Below are 21,884 nucleotides of genomic sequence, written 5' to 3' on the forward strand. Positions count from 1 at the left end.
TGTGAAATGTTCATGTTCATGATTACGTGACTCATTTTCCAACATTCACATAATGTTTTCCTCCCTTGACATATTTAACCATTATTTAAATATCTTTATAGGCCTTAAAAGTGGCCATTTGAGATGTGAATGTGACTGTCTTCAGCCAAATGGGCTCATATTTATCCTAAATGTCCATCACTGTCTTCCTCTAGATGCCTGACCAGTTCGACCAGACGTTGGTTCTGAACCAGCTCAGATATTCCGGCATGTTGGAGACGGTCAAGATTCGACGCACCGGCTTCCCCATCCGGAGACCTTTCCAAGACTTCTGTTCCAGGTTTGTGTCTGCACCAAAACTTTCAGTCCATCATCTCAGTCATACATTACTCTTACATTAACATCGTCTTCTATTCATATGTGACAGATATGGATGGTTGTGTCCACACTGCTCTGTTGAAACTCTGCATGTTAGCAACTTCAGATACCCAAATAACCTGCAGGTGTTTGTTTAATTCCAATATTTTCCAAATAGATTATTTCCTAAATCAGTGTAAGTGAAAAATATTTTTAACATTGTTGTGCCAAGAGCACCAGGAACACGTCAAGCTGTGAGCATTACAGCAAGAGGATCTGTTACATTCCTAAAATGTAAAGGTCAAGACGAGAACAGTATTAAACTAAAAATGGACCAGAGGACCAGTCTCTGTAGAAATACCTGATGCTCTTTTGTTAGTAAAGTAAAAACAAGATTCTTGCTGTCCCATCACATGAACCACAAAAGCGCTGGATTATAACCTCATGCTTTACCTCACCCCTTCTTCAGGTACAAGGTGTTGATGCGGGACGTGATGATGCCGGATGACCCCAGGGGGAGCTGCATCCAGCTGCTGCACCTCTTTGACAGCAGCAGTGCAGAGTGGCAGCTGGGCAAGACCAAGGTGAGGACAGATGTTAAGTTGTTTTGTCATCTTCGTGTCCTGTTTTTGATGTTTTTATTGCATTTAATCACATACATTTCCCCTTTGAGAAATAAACGTTTGCCATGACCATGAAGTAGAGGTTTTCAGGGGTCCTCTTGGTTCCTAGTAACTGAGACCTGAACCAGGGCCCTCAGTCAGGCTGGGACCAAATTCTATTGCGTGTAATCGGGTCTGGTAGGGTCCTGTTGTATTGCCACAGGTCTCTGGTCTGTGTGTCAATATGTTTAATACAGGAGTGAATCCAAGCTGACTCTCTGTCAGGGCTGATCACATGGTGCGTCGTCATCATCACAGCAGCAGAATGTGTTATTTGAAACTGTGAAGTGCAGAAAAATGACAAATATTGCTTGACCGTTTAACTTGATTCCTAACTGCGTAGTCTGGAACACAGAGACAAGAAAGTAGAAAGAGTAAAGTGTTTTGGGGAAACTACACAGATGCAAACATCCTGTGCAGAAATGTGGTTTACTCTTTACTTCTAGAACAGAGGTAATTTATGTTTTAAAAACAGTTAAGGCTTCTCCGGCTAATTCAACAATGTGTCGACAGAAAAATCATTTTCTCAAAACCTTTCCTCAGAAACAATTTTCCCCACAGCTTTCCACTTCCTGTCTATCAGCAGTGAAATATATCCCTCCAGCAGTTCTCTACAGTATAATTGACTTTTTCCTGTCAAACCCTGAGCTCCTGAATGTCCTGCCGTTTGTTCTTCCTCTGGCTCACACCGGCTGATCCGTATTCTCCTTGCTAACATGAATATGACTGGATGCAGACTTACTTCGCCGCTGGGGGATGCCAATCCATTTGGCTGCACTCTGCTCCCCTCAAGGCTTAATTTGGCTTCATGCGTCTTACAAATCCAGCTCGATGAAACCATTCCAGAGCTCAGGTACCTGTGTGACTGTAGGCTCTAAGTATGTGTTTGTGTGTGTGTGATCATGAATAATTGAAGTTCAGAGCACCTGAAGCATGGAATCCAACAGTTATTGGATCCAGTCTTCATCCCCTCGGTCTATCGCTCTCTGCTTCCACTACACCGGATCAGAGGGAATATACCTACTGCCAATGTGTGTGTGTGTGTGTGTGTGTGTGTGTGTGTGTGATTGCTGTGTGCGATTGCTGTGGGGAAATGACAGATGGGGGACACAGATCCCTAATCACAGCATGATTGCTGCAAGAGGTGACAGCAGTGGAGGATACATGTATGTGTGGGTGGACGGATGAATGGTCATTTGTGTGTGTGTGTGTGTGTGTGTGTGTGTGTGTGTGTGTGTGGTCCAGGACCAACAATAGCACAAGAAAACTGAATTAAGGAGCATCTCAGAAAAAACTTTAAGGAACTATATTATAAATAGATTTAAATGTTTTATATTGTATTCTTTAAGACATCTTGGCGCCAGAGTTTGAAGGGTATTCAAGTCCTCTCCTCTTGTTGGGGTTTGAATGTGCTCAGTGCCCCTGTATGTTAGGGAGGACGCTGGGTGTGTTGCCTCTGTGAAACGCACGGCCACAGGGCACCATTTACCAGATTTTTTTATTATGCCTTCTTGTCAAAAACTCCTAAGAATATTCACCTTTTTGACAGAAACACACATTAATTTGCAGACTTTTCTGAAATTTGCTTTAGAACATCCAATATGGCTACCAGGGTGTGTGTCACACCTATGTAGAGCCTCTAACCCTGGCAGTGTCAACACCATGCTCAGCACTGAACCACAAAGCCCTTCCTGCTGCTGTGACTGTCTATAAACCGTTAAATCAATTCTATCTCCCTCAGAGGGATTCGTCCACTTTGTCCCACTGCCTCTCGCAGTAAGATTTACATCGAGCCGGCCTCCAGCTCCTTTCAGTCAGCACATGTCCTGACTATTGTCTGGGAGTTTTTTTTTTTACAGCCTCCAACTTAATTTCCTGGAAGTGATGTGGCTCTGCTTGCTTCTCCCAGGGTTCTGTTCTCTCCACGGGCCTGACCTGTCACGGTGCGCGGCGCTCCCTAAAGGCCCCAACAGCAGGAATCAAAAGTGTGCTGAGGCTTAGCGCAGCTTTTGTTGCGCTAATTAGCATAGTAATGATTAAAAAGGATTAGTTGTTCAATTCATTGGGATGCAAATGTGTGCACTCGTACATGAGGCCGCACTTTTTGAGCATGTGTGATTCATGTTGGAAGTTGTTTAATAAAGTGAGGGTGTGTGTGGTGTGTATGTTTGTGCATGTCTCACTTCGTGCCTATGTGTGACAAGTGTTTACTTGTGTGTGTTTACATTGTGGGGACTAACAAAGACCTGTCCCCACAAGGCTAACCTTTTATTTTATGTGTGGTTTTGTAAGTACACTTGAATAAGTGTGTGTGTGTGTGTGTGTGTGTGTTTTTAGCACAGTGGTAAAAAGTGACAACGTATATTTACTCAACAACATGAACTTGGATAGCAGCACTCCACAAACACAAAAATCTCTCAATACTCTGGTCTAAATTTCCCATTTTTCTTTCTTAAAAAATAACATTTTATTTCTTAACCTCTTCAAACCCTCAAATCAGTTGGTACAAACTCATGCTGCGCAGCCAAACATTGTTCAAATCCACAGAACATTGTTTTAAATTGTAATGGGTTTGAACAGGCTGAATTTTTGGGATATGTGTAAAAAAAATTATGCACAAGTAATGTAGCTTCGATATTTACCCTGCAGATTAAACCCATGATTCTAAAATATATTGCATTATTATAGATTAAACTACCCAACAGTAAATAAAACAGTTAAAAGCTCCATTTCTCCCAGATACAACATGAAGAAGCTGCTTTCATTTTAAGGCCATTCTGCGTATTAACAATTTTGAGTACTTTTATCTTTGAAACTTAGAGTGAGGCTGTGTAACTTTTAAAAGAAGAAATAACACATTATATCTCTTACAAATGAAAATCAACTAAACGCATCCTCAATTAGATGCTCTCCGAATCACCTTTAGCTTTATTGGCCAAGTAGCTCCACACATAGAAGGAATTTGACTCCGGTTTTCAGTTGCTCTCAATGTTAAACACAATTTACAGGAAGATAGAAATAGACATACAGGTAAAAATAAGGACAACAAATCTGAACAAAGATTGGTGAAAGTAAACATAACTATTATGTGCATACAAGTAGGTGAAAAATTAGATCGTATATAAATATATATAGGAGCAACAATGAACTACAACATACAATGCTTATATACAAGTCGAACTGTTTCTGTAAATTGTATAAACACAAATCAGATGCTGTTCCGTGCTGGAATAAATATTGAATGATTAATGAAATAGGTTACTTTATATACATGAAGTAGGTGGATATGTACAGTATATCCATGTATACATGTCTATACAGTATAGAGTATATACAGCGTGCTTAGATTTACAATTGACAATGATGGTGATGATGATATGTGCATGTTGTTGCTACAGCCTTACTTGGTCTGGTATGACCATTAGCTTATGGTGGCTAAGGTTAGCTAATGTTAGCAAACTTGGGTAGATATTGGCGTATAACTGACATTAATGAATCACTTCACTGACTTCATGATTCTTCTCTTGTTGTGGTGCTCTTAAGCTTCATTTTAGCGTTGACCATTATCCTGTAATTACCACTGTTTAGCCAAAGTTACACAGGCCCACTTTAAGCACATTTTATCTCATAATAGCCTACTTGTGTACCTTCATTCAGTTTGAGTATATTTACATGGTGGTACTGTTTTTTTGCTGATTACCTCTTCCACCACTGGTCTAGTGCTTTTCTTTTTACTTCTGAATAGGGAATTATCCAGCTGCGTCAGCTGTTTGAGTTTTAATGAGTCTGGTTTTAGAGTTTTAATCTGCTCTGATGCTTTAAATGCTGTTGCAAAGTCTTTTATAACCTGACTCAACATCTGAATTCAGGGGGAGACACTAGTGGTTTTGTGTGTGTGTGTGTGTGTGTGTGTGTGTGTGTGTGCGTGCACATGCTGGGGCATGTACTGCACGTTTCCTTGTTAATTAACCTGCTTGTCAGTGACATCCAAATCACCCAAGCAAGTTTATATTTCTTCCCAAAAATCTCATTAGTGCTTCACTCCTGAGAATTCAGCACTCTGTCACCCTGCCAACAACAACAACACGCACACACACACACAGAGTACACACACACACACAGAGTACACAGAGTACACAATTCAACAGGAGAAGGCAATCTGTACCACCGTAGCACCGGGACATTTCCCCACCGTGACCATGTCCCATATCTCATTTTCCTCACTCCCTAATCGGATTAACTCCTGGTGTCCCTCAGTGGGCCCAGCTTCTCTATCAATGGACGACAGCTTGGCTCCTATAGCGGGTAGCTGCACTAAGTGCCTGTAAGATTTTTTTCACACTTTTCACAGAGAGATGTAGCCGAAATCCCTCGCTGCAGTAATCTGCGGCCATGAACAAAAGGAGAGGAGGATCTGGATTTGATTTATGTCGGTTGCTCTATTCAGTTCAATTGTTCTTCTGGAAGGGGGTGTCTGTTAAATGATGTTATAGAAAAATTCTGTTCACTTGTAAATTCATAATGTGTGTGTAATACAGCGTATGTAATGTATGTACTATGTTAAGCAGAAGCTGGGAACATATTCTACTGTGTGCCATGAGTGGAGATATATTCTACTCTTTGATATTTATTGGTAATTCTTCTTCAATTTTGACTTTAAAAAATGTAACAGCTATGAAAATATTGTTAAAAAAATATTATTCCTAGTTTTTAACATGTGACTAAACAGGCACAATTAAAACAGCAAACTCATTCATATTAAAAACCCAATTAAAATGCACAATCATGCTGCAAAAAGGATTAATATTCATACATGGAAAAGAATGGGTTCAAAAAATGTCTTGAAACTATTTGGTGACCACAGTAACCTAACGCCCTGCATGTGAATCACTTCGTACAGAAACCTCATAGCTCAACTCTTTTGATGACTTTCTTGTTTTATCCCTGAACCTTTGATGGATCACATGCTCTGATGAAATGCTTTTAAAACTCCAACACATATTGGACAATCTGAAAAAGACCATTCTTAGCCTCTGAAAAGTCGATATTTGAGCATAGTGCTGACACAAATGGTCAATTAATCAATTAGTCCCTCAGTTACTTCTTAAATGCCAGACATTTTCTGGATTCTTGCTTGACTTTTTTTTAACTATTTTGTGACATTTATACACAAAATGAATACTCTCATGTTATTGATCTTTACCTGGTATCTCCTCATCACCCCCCTTCTCATTTTTTTAAAATTCTACATAGAGATGTCAAAGTTGTATTTTGACTTTTCTTTTGTGTATATCTGCAACACTGTAATGTTTATCTGATAACAGTGATAGAAGAACTAATCATTATTGTTATTCTGTCTCAATCTCACTTTCTCTCTTCCTACATCCTCCTCTGCTCCCCTCTCAGGTCTTTCTTCGGGAGTCTCTGGAGCATCGGCTGGAGAAGCAGAGGGAGATGGAGGTGCTGAAGGCAGCCATGATCATCCAGGCCCACGTCATGGGCTACATGGCCAGGTACGACTCAATATTATAAACTCAACTCAGCAATAACATCAAAAACCTTCTCAGAAACAGTTTTAATGCTCATTCTAACCAAAAGTCTCATTTGTTAACTGATTGTGTTGATTTGTTGATGTTGTCCTCCACACAGGAAGCAGTACAGGAAGCTGCTGCAGTGCACTGTGGTCATTCAGAAGAACTACCGGGCTTTCTACTGGAGGAGGAAGTTCCTGCTCCTCCGCTGGGCAGCGCTCACCTTCCAGAAATGTGTGCGAGGCCAGCTGGCCCGCCGGGCCTACAGCCAGCTACTGGAGGAGAGGAGGAGGAGGGAGGAGGAGGAGCGCTGCAGGAGGATGGAGGAGGAGATGGAGAGGTGGGCCTCTCTAAAAGGAGTAGTTAGTGGAAATTTCATAGAAATTATTTGCTGCTCTCATGTAACCAGTATCTCATGTTTTTCCAGTCTGTTCTAAATACTCTGTCTGGTTCTGTAGCTCCAATGAGTCGGGAAAACAAATCCTCTGGTGCATCTGCAGTGATTTAAAACTCCATCAACAGAAAATCCAGGGGGGGGCTGAGCTGTAGGCAGGATTTTAGAAACACAGAGGTCATGAGTCCAAATTCCACCCCACATTTAAGACATCTGTTCAACTGTTGGAATATGTTTTCTCTCAATGTTCTCCTTACATGATGGTCTAAATGTTGTTTTAAAGCGTACGCTCCAATACCAGGAATACAATTCTGACGAGAAATACTAAATCCATTTATTTCAATTTATATTTTTTGCCCTATAAACAGTCAAATTTATGAAAAGTGACTCAAAAAATATCAGAATCAGATATAAATGTGTAAAAAACACTCCTGATGAAAGCTCATGTAGATTAGTCAAGTTACCAGTGAAGTTGTATAAACGTCCTAATTAGCATACTACCTGCATACATTTATGTCCACTTACTTGGATACTTGTATTTGTAAAAAGTTGTGTAATGTGGTGTAGTAAAATATATACTTTTTTGGTTGTTGTTGTTTGGATGGATGAGTTTCTGTCTGACCTTTACAACCTGTATTCTAGATGGGTTTTATGGGATTTTAATGCCACGATGAGACGGGAAATGTAATTATTTGTGTTTTGGTAAATCAAATCTCTTACTGTCAGTCTGTTTCAGTCAGCTGATGTCTATCTGTTTGTTTCTGTGCAGGGAGAGACAGAGGCTGGAGGCTGACAGACTTGCCAGAGAGGTATGATGAAACTGATTATTAAGGAATTAATTGTGTGAAAGAACAGATTACTTTAACATTTTAGACATTTCACTGATGATATTTGGCAGAGGAGCCCAGTCTCTATAGGTGTCTGTCAGACACATTTTTCTGTTTTTGTAATTCTTTTATTATTTTTATCATATTTGACAGCACAAGTACATTCATTATTATATAGTTAAAATCAACTTGTTTCAGGAATTTTGTAGAAATGAGTGTAAGTACCTTGAAAAAAAAGATGTAAAAAGGCAAATCGCTGCAGTTTAATTTGTATTAGAAACAGGTTGAAATTATCTCACTACAGTGGGAGATTTGTTTTGAGAAAGTAAGACTTTTAGGACTCAAGACACAATGTGTTCTTGATAGGACTAACATTTTAGAGGTGTAAGGAAGATAATTATTCTGCCTAAAACCGATTATATCCTAAATGGCTTTTGGTACCATGAGCACAATCTGTTTTAGTGCAGATCTTCCAAAGAATCCAAAAACTGTTTCCATCAGATAGTTTTCCTTTTTTTTTTTTCCGTTCTCAGGCTGAGGAGGCTAGAAGACTGGAAGAGCTTCATCACGCTGAGGCGTTAACCTCTCAGCCTCAGCCTGCATTAGCAGCTGCAACATCACCAGACACCTTGGAGGAGCTGGAGTCAGCAGAGGCCCTGGAGGAGGCATCTGAAGAAGTGGAGGCAGTCCGTCCTCATGAGGCGTCTCAGGTGGAGGAGATCCTGCGACTGGAGCGGGAGATCCAGGTGCTACAGAGGCAGAAGGAGCGTCAGGAGCTCTCTCTGACTGAGGCCTCCCTCAACCGCCTGCAGCTTCTCCGTGACCAGGAGCTCAGGCGTCTGGAGGACGAAGCCTGCAAGGCAGCGCAGCAGTTCCTCGACTCGCTGAACTTCGACGAGATCGACGAGTGTGTGAGGAACATTGAGAGCTCATTGGGAGTCGGCGAAGGGGATGAGAAGGAAAGAGAGGGTGGACGGAGGAGAGGCAACGATGAGGAAGAGGTGGACGAAGGGTTTGGGGCTGATGATGAGGCCTTCAAAGACTCGCCGAACCCGAGCGAGCACGGCCACTCAGACGGCCAGCGGACAAGTGGGATCCGAACGAGTGATGACTCGTCTGAAGAAGACCCATATGCTAATGATGGTGTGATCCCACCACTGCCACCAACCACCCTGCTTCACCAGCCGCTGCCTTTACCACCGTTGCCCCCCGCCTGCCACAGCGCCTCATCCAGCGGGGACTCAGCCTACTGCCACCCCCAGGCTTCGTTTGAGGCTCAGTCCGATGACCTGGTGGAGCTCATACCGCCAGACGAGGATTCGGACTACGATCAGGATGACTACGATGAGGGCGCCATTGTGTCCAGTGGCAGCGTGGCCTTCTCCAACCCTCGCAGCGGCCAGTGGTCTCCCGACTACCGCGGCTCTGTAGGCACCTACAACAGCTCAGGGGCTTACCGCTTCAGCTCGGAGGGGGCTCAGTCATCGGTGAGTCAGGTTTTTGTAGAAACCATTTTCCATCTGCTTGTTTCAGAGTGTGTAATGGGATATGACGATGAATTTGCACACATATTTTATCAGATTATGTCAGTAGGGGCAGTAACTGAATGTAGGAGAAAGTTCCAGGGTAGTTTAAGGTTTGAAGCAAAGCATTTGTCAGTTGTTTCAAGGAAGTTCTCTATCAACTATTTTAAGGTGTGTAAGATCTTAAATGACTAAGGCAATCACACTGGGGGAGGAGGGGCGGGGGTTAATGGGCAACACATACTTACCTATCAATCACTGAAGTTTTGGCAAACTTCACATTTTGAGAGATCAAAAAACTCCCGCTTGTCAGCAACAACAACAATATACATTAGTATTTCACTACTAACAATGAATATATTCAGTAATGCTAACTTTGTATATCTTGAATTTCTAATTTCTCTTGTTTTTAATCCAGTTTGAGGACAGCGAGGACGATTTTGACAGGTTCGACACCGATGACGAGTTGTCGTATCGGAGAGACTCAGTCTATAGCTGCGTCACGCTCCCATACTTCCACAGCTTCCTCTACATCAAAGGTATCTCCTTCATTACTTCCACTTCTTTAAGAAACTGAAAAGGACTTAAATGACCTCTGACCTCTGACTTCTATAGGGCCAGAGCCGAGGATACAATAAACATAAAATAAAGTATCATAGTGTTACCCAGATTGATTATTTTTAAGAGGTTGAAGAATAAGCCTCCATTTCCATCCTTGTTTTACTTTCACAATGGAAATAGAGAAACATCCTTTTTACATATGACTCTCTGAGAACTAATCAGAAATAGAAATAGCAATGCTACCATATTATTAGCCTACGTTCACTTAACACACACAGTTGGAGTGAGAAATTAAGAAACTTTGTGAATACACACAATCAATTTTATTGTATACAATTACATGGGTGGGGCTATGTACTGTATTTATCTTTCTATTTCAGACACCACAGATCTAATTTCAGTCTGAGAACTTTTAAGTGTTTTTTAAAATTACACTGGTTGGCCTGAGAGGGCGCTATAACAACACGTCAAAACAACATGACATACTTTCTTTATATTCCATCCTCAGATCAGGTGATTTAATGCATCAAATGTCATGTGATATCTGACGTCTCTCTGTCCCCCTGCAGTCACAGCCCTCCTCTTCAGAGATGTGGCAGTAGACTGTGAACACATGAGCCAAAATCTCATATTTTCCCCTCCAGGCGGTCTGATAAACACGTGGAAGCGGCGCTGGTGCGTTCTGAAGGACGAGACCTTCCTGTGGTTTCGGGCCAAGCAGGAGGCCCTGAAGCAGGGATGGCTGCACAAGAAAGGAGGGGGCTCGTCTACGCTGTCCCGCCGCAACTGGAAGCGCCGCTGGTTCGTGCTGCGGCAGAGCAAGCTCATGTATTTTGAGAATGACGGCGAGGAGAAGATGAAGGGGGTGCTCGATATGCACAATGCCAAGTAAGGACTAATCAGGCTGCCTTGAAATCTTCAGTATGATGTCATCAAACAGGGCAGAGTCAGCTGTTCAGTAGCAGTTAAATTTCCAAACCAGAAAAAGGAGTTTAACTGCTTTGTTTTTCTTTTTTTGCATTGCTGTAACACTTCTATTATACTACTGAATCAGAATCAGCCAAGTGTGTGTATGGTGGTGATTTGAAAATGATTGTTCCATTAAAAACAAATAGCAAGCCGGACCCCCGGAAGAGGACGAGGTGAGGCCCTTGTGGAGAGATTTACCTATTTTTGTTTTTTGTGATCTGCAGAGAAATCATTGATAACACCGGTAAGGAGAATGGAATCGACATTGTGATGCCAGAGAGGACCTACCATCTGATCGCCGAGTCTGCTGAGGACGCCAGGTGTGTCTTCAAATAGTAACATATAGTATAACTTATTCTCACTGCATGAAAACCCGGATTTTCGGCCTCGTAAACGCCTGCAAATCTCACTAAATCTCTGCGTGAAAACCAGGTAGAAAACTAGAGCAAAGAGAAGGATTAAAGGACAACACCTTTCACTCAGTGTCACCTGACAGCTGCACTTTTCACACTTAAACGCATTGTTGTTGTCATTTAGTGTTAATGTATAAAATTGGAATTATACTTCTCCAAAGTGACATCTAAATGTCTCTGCGGAATGACAGAGGTCTGACAAAAACAAACATAATACATCAAAGTATAAAACAGCCATGCGAATGTATCCGTGCACATATGGTATGTCTGTGTTGTAATGTGGTCAGTGTGTTCATACCGACAGTAGAAACATGACACGATCCCTTTATTACTGAAATCACATTCAATTATAATTATTAACTTAAAGCTTATTTCATTATCACAGTGCTAATGCCACACCGGCTATTCGTCTAACCAGTGTCTTTCTTCATTTCTCTCTTCTGGTTTAATTATTTCCCCATGAGGTTTAAATACACACTCACATACACACATTCTCAGCCACAGACAGTGTAATGAGGAGGTGTTGTCGCTTTGGGGTCAGAGTGCTGGTTGCCCCTGGCAACACATTGATTTCCTCTCAGAGGGACACTCCACTTCCTCCATATAGCTGTTGTACTGACAGGAAGAAGAGTGTGTGTGTGTGTGTGTGTGTGTGTATTGGCAGCAGGTTTACAGTGCCAGCCTCTGTCTCAGTGTGAGCCAACATCAGCTCCGTATGTCTGAGACAGAATCAGTCTCAACACAGAATTACCTCAATTTCATTTCTGCCTTATTTGTACACACATGCATATTTTATATATATAATTATCCCTGATATTTACTATACAGTATATTGACACACATAGACAATAATAGTGATGCATTAATACCAAAATTTACAAAAATGTAATATTTAATACTTGAATTTTCCACTGGACAAAAGTAAATTAGATGTAATTCAACACCATTTCATCACTTGAAAATCTTTTTAGATCTGAAAAACAGAGATAGAAAATGTCCTCTTGGTATGTTAATTTTAACGTATTTAATGTGTGTGACACAGAACTGTTGAAACACACACCTTTAGATGTAGCTGACTTCTAAACAAACGTAAATTTCTCTTAAAATATTTTTTTTGCATGATTTCCATGTGCACCTTTCTTCACAAATTCCAAATAAGGTTAGCCAAGACGGATCATATATTTTAAGTAACCCAATGGAAATTGTTCAGTTTTTTTGTTGTTTTTTTTAAATCTAGAGAAAAAAATTACATCTCAGTTTAGTGAGATAACTTGACTCAAATTACTCCTTAGAAGTTGAGATCTCAGTAGTTTGGACCTTCAAACATGTCCTGTTCACTGTAAATCCTGATTGACGGCTGTCATTACCTTAATGTCTTGATGCTGATGCTGATGATGATGATGATGTCTCCATGGTTACAGCCAGTGGTTCAGCGTGCTGAGTCAGGTCCACAGCTCTACAGAACAGGAGATCAGAGAGATGCACGATGAGCAGGCCAACCCCCAGAATGCTGTGGTGAGTACTGCGGGGAAAGCAAAGCACTGTGGGAAATGGAGTTGTAATACTGTTTTTAGGAAGAAAAATACTTTTTAATATTGGTGCTAAAAACCTATTTCAAGTTAAATTTTCAAATGATGTCTTAATGACAACAAGACAAAGTCAAAATCTCCATACTCTGATTCAGCCCCTTCAGACACACAGTGTCAGTTTGTCAGTATAACATGATAACAGTTGTTCCATTTTTTAAGCATAGCTTACTTTTTACAAATCATGCAAATGGAATGGATCAAACATATTTATGTATAGTATGCAAACCGCAGAACTGACAAAATGAAGAAAATGTGTATTTTAAGACCAAGCATCTGATCAGATCAGCAAACGTTTTGTGTGTTCATTACACGGGCGAGGATCTGGATAAAACCTATCATAAAGATAATTTCATATTGATACATATTGTGATATCATGTGAATTGTAAATTATCTGTAAATTTAAGTGAGAAACCTTTTATAGATATAATAGCTGGACCGAAATGTCTCTTTTTGGTAAATACCTAAAAAGTCAAAGTACTTTATCACATTGATACAAAAATCCTGTAAACCAAATATTGCCAAAAAGCAGTCCTGATCGTTGATTTGCAACATTGACCACTATGTTCTAATAAATCCAGCGATATTAAAAGGATAGAAACCTCAACATAAATGGTATGGAAACATCTCCAAAACACTGACTGTGTGTGTTAATGTGATTCCTCAGACTAGTTTCACTCTTTTTTTTTTTCCCTAAGCGCAATTTTTTTGTTAAAACAATTAGACTTAATGCGTCTTTTCTTTAATTTTAGCAGATCTGACTCTGTTCATGGACTTTGTTGCAGTTGGACTACCTTTAAAAATTACTTTGCGATCAATCTGAACACACTTTTAGATGTGTTTTATATTCACGCTACCCCCTTTTGTTCTGTTCTATTTTTTTCTATTCTGTTGTAGTTCTTTGTGTTGAACTGACACAGCTGTGTTGGAAATGCTACATCCTCTCTTTTATCCCTCTGTGTGTATGTGCGTGAGATAATTGGTTTCCATGGGGCAGAGGAAGGTCAAACTCATTATCCACACCCTGAACACTGTTACTGAAACCTTCCCCTCTCTCTCTCTGTCTCATCAGGGAACGTTGGATGTGGGGATGATCGATTCGGTTTGTGCGTCAGATAATCCAGAGAGGTGAGGACCTGCATCAAACATCATGTCACGTCTGTGGCTTTTCTTTGCGCAGACCTGCACTGTTTCACACACTCTAGCAAAGCGAAGGAACCAGAAAATGTCCGTTAGATAAAAGCCAACACTCATCATTCAGGCCTGTTGACCTGTTTGGTTTCAGCACCTCAGCTGCTGGATTTCCCAACATGAAGAACTTTGTAGGTGCAAGATTAATGCATTCTGATGCTGCTTTTAACAGTTGCATTAGGTTTAATATCCCTTATATTTGCAACAACAAATTTATCTTCTTTTCTATTGTGTTATGTTACTGTTTGCTGCTGCAGTGACTTAATTTTCATAGTTTGAGGCTAAAATGGTCTACAAAGTTACAAAGTTCAGCTAAAAATGAACCTAAAAAGGTCTCTAAAATCTCAAAGCATAATTTGTAACTCAACTCCACGTTACATATTTGTTTTATTTTCAACTCAGCCACTAGGGGCTCTTTTATACATGTTTAAGGTCACTAAACTGGACATTGAGCATTACATCTCCGCCATAATTAATAATAATTGTGCAATATTCTGAGTACTACTCCCGTGCAATATTAGTTTTCCCTTGTTAGTTTTTTCTTATTTATTGCTACTGATACTATATACCTCAGTTACTCTCGACAGTACATGCACCTCCGCTTATTAATATTATTTATTACATAATTAGTTACATTGTTTTTTAAACTGTACTTCACCATCAACCAGTAAACCCACTTGGTACTCGACACTTAGTTTATCTTATACTTAGACCGACATGATACTTAATTTATTTCTGACCTGTTTTATAGTGTATCATATCGTTTTCTAGTACTTTCTCCTGTGTGCACTGACGTAAAGACGAGCTACTGTAACAAAGAGTTTCCCTACGGGGATCAATAAAGTATTTCTGATTCTGATAAAAATAGAGCAATGGCTCAAACACAAAGAATTCCTGCTTTATTACTTCAGGTTGTAGCTTCAATCTAAGTTCAAACTGCTGAGCATGTTTTCATGTTTAAAATCTAAAACCACATGACAGAGTTTGTGATTAGTCAGCTGTTTGATCATTCTCTCGTATTATTCTTCTTATTATTATCACCATTAACTGCATTTCTGAACCGTCACAGGCCGAACTCCTTCGTCATGATCACAGCGAACCGCGTGCTGCACTGCAACGCCGACACGCCCGAGGAGATGCACCACTGGATCACTCTGCTGCAGCGCTCCAAAGGAGACACCCGCGTCGATGGACAGGAGTTCATCATCCGAGGTGACAGCGCAATCTCTTAACGTCCCTTTACTCTTCATGCCTTTGAGGGTCGCTCAAGGGCTGGAGTCTATCCCAGAATGCATTTGGGTAGAAATATAGATCAGATTTACAGCAGCAGAGCAACAACACACATATGAACATTGTTTGTTGTGGAAGCTGGTGACTAATTGTAAACTTGTTTTACTTTTTTTCAAACTTAAAAACAGCAGAAGAAGTAGAGAAATCATTGCTGATGTAGTCAGATCAGTTTCTAGGTTAAGTAAGTAAGTTATTAGTCCTCAAATGGGATAAGAATAGATCAGTTTATTGAAAAGTGTATCAGTGTGTTGCAGATAAAACAAAGAGTTGCAGTTGTTTGAACTTTACAAATTTGTAAATCTGCAGGTTTAATTTTGTGGCAGCTTACATCAAACTCCATCAAATGTTTTAGCATTTTTCTGAATTTTAAAAGGCATTAAAAACCTTAAGAAATGGCTTAAATAAGTGCAAAAAACAAAAATGTCCAAATTATTTTATGTAATTTGCAGGTTTTAGCACAATAACCTGCACATTTAGCATTTGGGGAAAATTCTACAGGCTGCAATGAAGTGCTTTCACACTGGGAGTTTAGATTGCTGCTGCCGTGTCAGGCTGACTGTACGCCTTTTGTAAAGATGAAAAGACAAAATTCTAGCTACACAAATATCTGATTCCTTTATTTCCACCAGGCTGGTTGCACAAAGAGATGAAGAACAGTACAAAAGCCTCACTGAAGCTGAAGAAGCGCTGGTTCCTGCTTACCCACAATTCCCTGGACTACTATAAGAGCTCGGAGCGTAACGCCCTGAAGCTGGGAACATTGGTGCTGAACAGCCTCTGCTCAGTGGTTCAGCCGGACGAAAAGGTCTTCAAAGAGACCGGTAAGAAAAGGAAATGGAACAGACTTGATTCAGTTACATTTTATTCTGGTGTCTTGCATCTTTAATTTGAGATTGAATTAGGATGAAAGTGAGTGCCAAAATGCCTTAATTTAACCATGTGTCACGTCCATGCGTCATTTTTGTCCTCAAGCCCTTTCTCACAGTCAGAAACATTTGTTCCTTTGCCATGTTGTTTAACATGACACATTCCTTTCGGTTCTTCTTTGTATCGTCCTCCGGACAGGCTACTGGAACGTGATCGTGTACGGGCGTAAACACTCGTACCGTCTCTACTGCAAGCTGCTGAATGAGGCCACACGTTGGGCCAACTCCATTCAGAATGTCATCGACACCAAAGTCCCCATCGACACGCCGACCCAGCAGCTCATCCAGGACATCAAGGTAGGAAACTTCTTAGCGTAAAACTGATGGAGGCTTGTGTAGAAGCTCCATCCATAAAGTTCCCACCAGAAGCTAAAAGAGGGCGATACAAGTCATAGATGAATTATTGGATTTTTTTAATGCAGGGAAGGATCATTCTGAAGGCAGTCGGATCCAGTTTCATTTTGTTTTTTACTTTTTAAACAGCATGCAATATTAAAGATTTGTTATTTTACTCTACCACCAGTTTGCACCCCGCAAGTCCTGCCATTTAATCGATCAACTATTTGTTGACAAAAGCTATAAGACAAACTGGGTAACTAAAAATAATGGGACTTAAAAATTCAAGAAGACTGTCCATTTTCTGTGCAGGGTTGCTGGAGTCTATCCCAGCATGCATTGGGCAGGACACAGTAAAAACTTTGGACAAGTCACTTGTCTATCAGAGGGCAAATACAGATAACAAGATACAGTCACACTGTCTATGGTTAAGTAAGTCTCTAATTCAAGTGACATGGATGTTTTTAGACTGAGAGGAAACTGGTGAGTCTGTGCAAAGTGGTTCACATGCAAAATTCACACAGAAAAATTATGAAAAAATATTTTTTATTTATTTTATTGTGATTATTAACTATCATAATTCCAAAAGTCAGGTCTCACTGACGCATGTCTTAAATTACTACAATGGGAAATACACCTGCTGCACGCTCCAGATAGAGTTCAAAGTCAGACTGGAAGACATCAGTCCTCGTTTTAAAACCACCCCAGTAAACCCTCTGATCTCTGCAGGAGAACTGTCTGAACTCAGAGGTGGTGGAGCAGATCTACAAGAGGAACCCCATCCTTCGCTACAGCCACCACCCGCTGCACTCACCGCTGCTGCCACTGCCCTACGGAGACATCCACCCCACCGGTGAGTCACACATTCAGGAGGATGGACTGTCATCAAGTAAGACTGAAAATTCAGCAAATATAAAATCCAGTCCAAAGCTGCTGTATTATCAGGGTTGGGAATCAACATGGAAATTCCCAAAATACATTGTGTTTGCCACTAGCAAAATTAAATTAACAGATTTTTATAGCGACTTTGGGGACTCTCTCCTTTGCAAGTCACATTGTTACATAAGTCGACCACAAACACAGTGATACTTCTTTAAGTAGCTACATGATTGCAATCCAACAAGGAACTCAGACCATCCATCACATCACTAACCTCTTCCCTCTGCCCCGCTCAGCTCAGAGAAACAGAAGCTACACAACGCTGCAGGAAGAAGCCCTCAAAGTGTTCAGCTCTCTGCAGCACCTGGAGGGCGTGGCCGATCCAGTGCCCATCATCCAGGGCATCCTGCAGACCGGCCAGGAGCTCAAACCTCTGCGGGATGAGCTCTTCTGCCAGCTGATCAAGCAGACGACGCGTCCACCACAGCCTGGCAGCCCCGGGAACCTCTGCAGCTGGAAGATCCTGTCCTGCATGTCCTGCACCTTCATCCCCACCAGGAGCATCCTCAGATACCTGAAGTTCCACCTGAAGAGGTATTGGCATGTTTACAGATGGTTGAACACAATTTGTGTATCAAAAAATACTGATCCCGAAAATACGTTTTCGGGGATACACCTATCAACAACTTTTCTTATAGATGAATCTACAGATTTTTTTTTCTTAACGTTGACGTAATCTCTCACATTAACAAATCCAAATCACTCTCTGCAGGACTCGAGAGCTCTTCCCCGGCTCGGAGATGGATCGTTACGCCGCCTTCTCCCTCGACTCCCTGAGGAAGACTCGGGCCAGAGAGAACGTCCCGTCGCAGGAGGAGATCCGCTCCATCGTGGCCCGGCAGGACATGAGCACCACAGTTCACTGTCATGGAGGAGGATCCTGCAAGATCACCATCAATTCACACACAACAGCCGGAGAGGTGGGTGAAAACTGGGGCTGCTGGGAGACAGATTAAGGTGTTTAGCACACGGGTGCAGTGGTTCAAAGGCTGGTATTCAATGCTAGTCTGGTTCCAGACCTCTGAATCACCACCCGCATCTCTGATTTGTTCAGCAAGAAAACAGCAGAATTTGTCTGATCTGAATATAGAAACCAGACAATGAAAACATGATGTGACCAGCTGTGATACCCATTTAAAGACTGAGAGTTTGCTTTTCATAATGTATATACATTTTGTAAGAAAACAGTCATTGTGTTCACTTTCCCACGACCCTCTTAAAAGTACAGTTCATACTTTTGTTTTGGCTAACCAGCATTTTTACGAACCTTTTCTGAATGGTAAATAGGCCTATGTCATTTTTGTGAAAAATCTCATTATTTTAATTGTTGGCTCTCATCTGATTTGCACTTTTTAGAAAATTCAACTGTGGATTATTAGGCAGTGCCTCTAAAAATAGTGTTGGCTGTTTGTGTGTCAGGTGGTGGAGAAGCTGATCCGCGGCCTGGCCATGGAGGACAGCAGGAACATGTTCGCTCTGTTTGAACACAACGACACGACAGAGAAAGCCATCGAGAGCCGCACGGTGGTGGCCGACGTGCTCGCCAAGTTTGAAAAGTAAGCGTTACAGTGTGTATGTGTTTGTTTGCGTATCTTTTCGTGTGTGAAGCAGACGAATGTTTTGTCTTTCGGCCTTCATTAACTCACTCTCGGGTCTCCAGGCTTTCAGCCAGCCCAGACGAACACAACACCGGCTGGAAGTTTTACTTCAAGCTCTACTGCTTCTTGGACACAGACAATGTTCCCAAAGACAGCGTGGAGTTCGCCTTCATGTTTGAACAGGTAAGACAAAATTCAAACCAACAAATCGTTCTGCTGTGCAGAGCCATCAGATTGACAGATGATTCATCACAGTTTCCTAAAGCATAGGATAACTTGTTCAAATTCTTTAAGATTTATTTAAAAAATGTTGTTCTCCTTGATTCATTACTTAAACAATTAACCAGTTATCTACACAGCTGCTGACTGCTGAGACTTACTGATTAATTGATGTTTCAGAATAGCAAAATTCTATTCTGAAATTAATTTAATTTAATGCAATAGATTTTTGCATTTCATTTATGGTAACCTTGTTACACTAATTGTTTCTTTAGACAATAAAAACATGATTCCAAGTTTGTATTGGGCAGGGCTGGGTGGTAGAAATGGGTCCATATTGTCGAGTAAAATTTAAAGCACCAAAGCAAACACGATTGGTCAGATTAGTAATCTTGTTAACTTCTTGAATCTAAAGTTCTCATACAGCAGCTTTGTGTCAAAATCAAAACATGTATTTAAGGTTATTTTGTTATATATAAAATTATGTAGAAAAACATTTTTATATTCCTCAAAGCAACTTATATTAAAAATATTGTTTTCGCTATCTAATTTTTTATATAAAATACCCAGCCCCAGCGATGAGAAAACATTTTCTTCTTTGGCCAAAATCTCAGTTTGTAATAAATCAGGTGTCTTAGAGTTGTTTTACCTAATGTAATATAGCCATTTTGACAGAAAAAAATAGCTTCCTTACTGAGGCAGTTGTTCTTGAAGCTGTCTTTATCTTACATCGTCTCTGTGTCTGCTGTCTACAGGCCCATGAAGCCGTCATTCGTGGTCAGTATCCGGCCCCTGAGGAGACTCTTCAGTTCCTGGCTGCTCTGAGACTTCAGTACCTCCTGGGCGATCACAGCTCCCACGTCAACGTCCCTGAAATGTCCCAGGTGTTCCCCATGGTGCGATTGCGGACGCGGGTGCAGAACTCGGCCAAGACGTTCGCTCCGGGCACCGGCTCAGTGGCCGACCGCTCGGGGACGTCAGAGAGGAAACGCTCGAGCTTCCTGGAGGGAACGCTGAGGCGGAGCTTCAGGAGCGGTTCGCTGAGTCGGCAGAAACTGGAGGAGGAGAACAGCTTGGAGGTGTGGATGAGGGAGGAGGCGGCAGCGGTGAGAACCAGCGTGATGGACAAGTGGAAGAAACTGCAGGGGATGAACCAGGAACAGGCCATGGTCAAATACATGACTCTGGTGAAAGAGTGGCAGGGATACGGATCCACGCTGTTCAACGTCGAGGTGAGGACGTAACTAAAAAAAAGTTTTTTTATTTATCAGTCTGATTGCTTGTTGGGTCCCTTGTTTGAATATCGCCTATTTTGTTACATTCATAAAACAGCTTTTCTTATTATTTCCTGATTTCTCCTGATCAATAATTATTCTGGGGTCTCAACATTAAAGATGGGCAAAACTGTTTTTTCATGATTACAGAGGAGTAAATCTCTCAAATATCTGCCTCCAAAATCCAGTATTGCAATGTTTTTGTTCATTCCACAGTAACTATTAAGTAGATGTGTGCATCGTTTCCTATGAATTCGTTGTGCGTAGGCAATTTGAATCCCACAAGAGAATGGCAGACCCCGCCATTATCTATGAAAGCTACTATATAAAGAGCTAATTGCTGAATGTAAATACACCCAATGGCTATTTGCTGAAAAAATGGCAACCATAAATAGTATCTGAACTGGGGTATGAAATAATGTGTGTAAAAATATTAATGAGTATAACTTTACAGTAAATCATAGTTTTGGAAATTTTAGACTTATTTGTTTAGGTAAGGTTCTTGTACGGCTGTGAGAAGTTAAGCCTTTTTGTTAAATATAAAAACTGTGTTTGAATATCTTGAATACTTAAATATTGTTTTAGAAATAGTGTTGGAATATTTCAGACAATACTGAGCCTAGTTATAAGAAAACTATTTCTTCATTGGCTAAAATCTCAGTTTTTAATATATTATAATGTCATCGCAGTGTTTTCTTGTGTCCAAAGAGTTATTTCATGATTACAAATACGTAAGCATGTTGTTTCCTGTCATGGCGTTTTTATTTTAACGAAAGTTCCAGATCCATGACTTCAGGTATTTAATTGTTGGTGACAAATCTTCCTTTTATTTCAGTCAGTCAATCTTCATCAGCAGTCCAGTCAACCCTCAGAGCTCTCATGCTTGTTTCTGCTTGTCATTTAGTGTCGGGACGGAGCGTTCCCCTCCGAGTTGTGGTTGGGCGTGAGCCGGGAGGCCATATCGGTGTACAAACGAGGGGAACCGTGGCCTCTGGAGGTTTTCCCATATGAACAGATTCTCTCCTTCGGAGCTCCGCTGCCCAACTCCTACAAGATCGCCGTGGAGGGCCGGGAGCTGGTCTTTGAAACGCAAATGGTTCGTACAACACGACAAATACTCCTTCAAAAATGTTGGTTTCTTGGTGTTGAAATAAATGTGAATTGCGAATGTGAAGGATGTTAGGTAACGTTAGCACTGTCAAATAATTTTACAATTAGCTTAGAATTTTACAAACAGCTCATATTCACATGTCAAAGTTCAACTTGAGAGAGAAGCACTGCACAAATTTGCCTTGGCGAGCGAATCCA

The 21,884-nt window shown here is 41.0% G+C and overlaps 1 protein-coding gene across 2 annotated transcripts in view; it reads left to right on the forward strand.

Annotated features, from left to right (window-relative positions):
* myo10 (myosin X) overlaps window positions 1–21,884 on the forward strand; it is a 140,305-nt gene that overhangs the window by 114,383 nt on the left and 4,038 nt on the right. For both annotated transcript variants that reach the window (XM_044218489.1, XM_044218490.1), the window contains exons 20-40: window positions 195–319; window positions 806–920; window positions 6,405–6,511; window positions 6,648–6,869; window positions 7,693–7,732; window positions 8,284–9,237; window positions 9,692–9,812; window positions 10,479–10,722; window positions 11,028–11,123; window positions 12,638–12,731; window positions 13,876–13,931; window positions 15,064–15,206; window positions 15,914–16,105; window positions 16,350–16,507; window positions 17,276–17,399; window positions 17,722–18,019; window positions 18,198–18,405; window positions 18,905–19,041; window positions 19,146–19,266; window positions 20,058–20,534; window positions 21,481–21,672. In XM_044218489.1, the coding sequence (XP_044074424.1) occupies window positions 195–319; window positions 806–920; window positions 6,405–6,511; window positions 6,648–6,869; window positions 7,693–7,732; window positions 8,284–9,237; window positions 9,692–9,812; window positions 10,479–10,722; window positions 11,028–11,123; window positions 12,638–12,731; window positions 13,876–13,931; window positions 15,064–15,206; window positions 15,914–16,105; window positions 16,350–16,507; window positions 17,276–17,399; window positions 17,722–18,019; window positions 18,198–18,405; window positions 18,905–19,041; window positions 19,146–19,266; window positions 20,058–20,534; window positions 21,481–21,672 (4,224 nt within the window). The remainder of the gene's footprint in view (window positions 1–194; window positions 320–805; window positions 921–6,404; window positions 6,512–6,647; window positions 6,870–7,692; window positions 7,733–8,283; window positions 9,238–9,691; window positions 9,813–10,478; window positions 10,723–11,027; window positions 11,124–12,637; window positions 12,732–13,875; window positions 13,932–15,063; window positions 15,207–15,913; window positions 16,106–16,349; window positions 16,508–17,275; window positions 17,400–17,721; window positions 18,020–18,197; window positions 18,406–18,904; window positions 19,042–19,145; window positions 19,267–20,057; window positions 20,535–21,480; window positions 21,673–21,884) is intronic.

This window comes from Siniperca chuatsi, linkage group LG13 (assembly GCF_020085105.1).
Source record: "Siniperca chuatsi isolate FFG_IHB_CAS linkage group LG13, ASM2008510v1, whole genome shotgun sequence".
In the NCBI taxonomy this organism is placed as follows: domain Eukaryota; kingdom Metazoa; phylum Chordata; class Actinopteri; order Centrarchiformes; family Sinipercidae; genus Siniperca; species Siniperca chuatsi.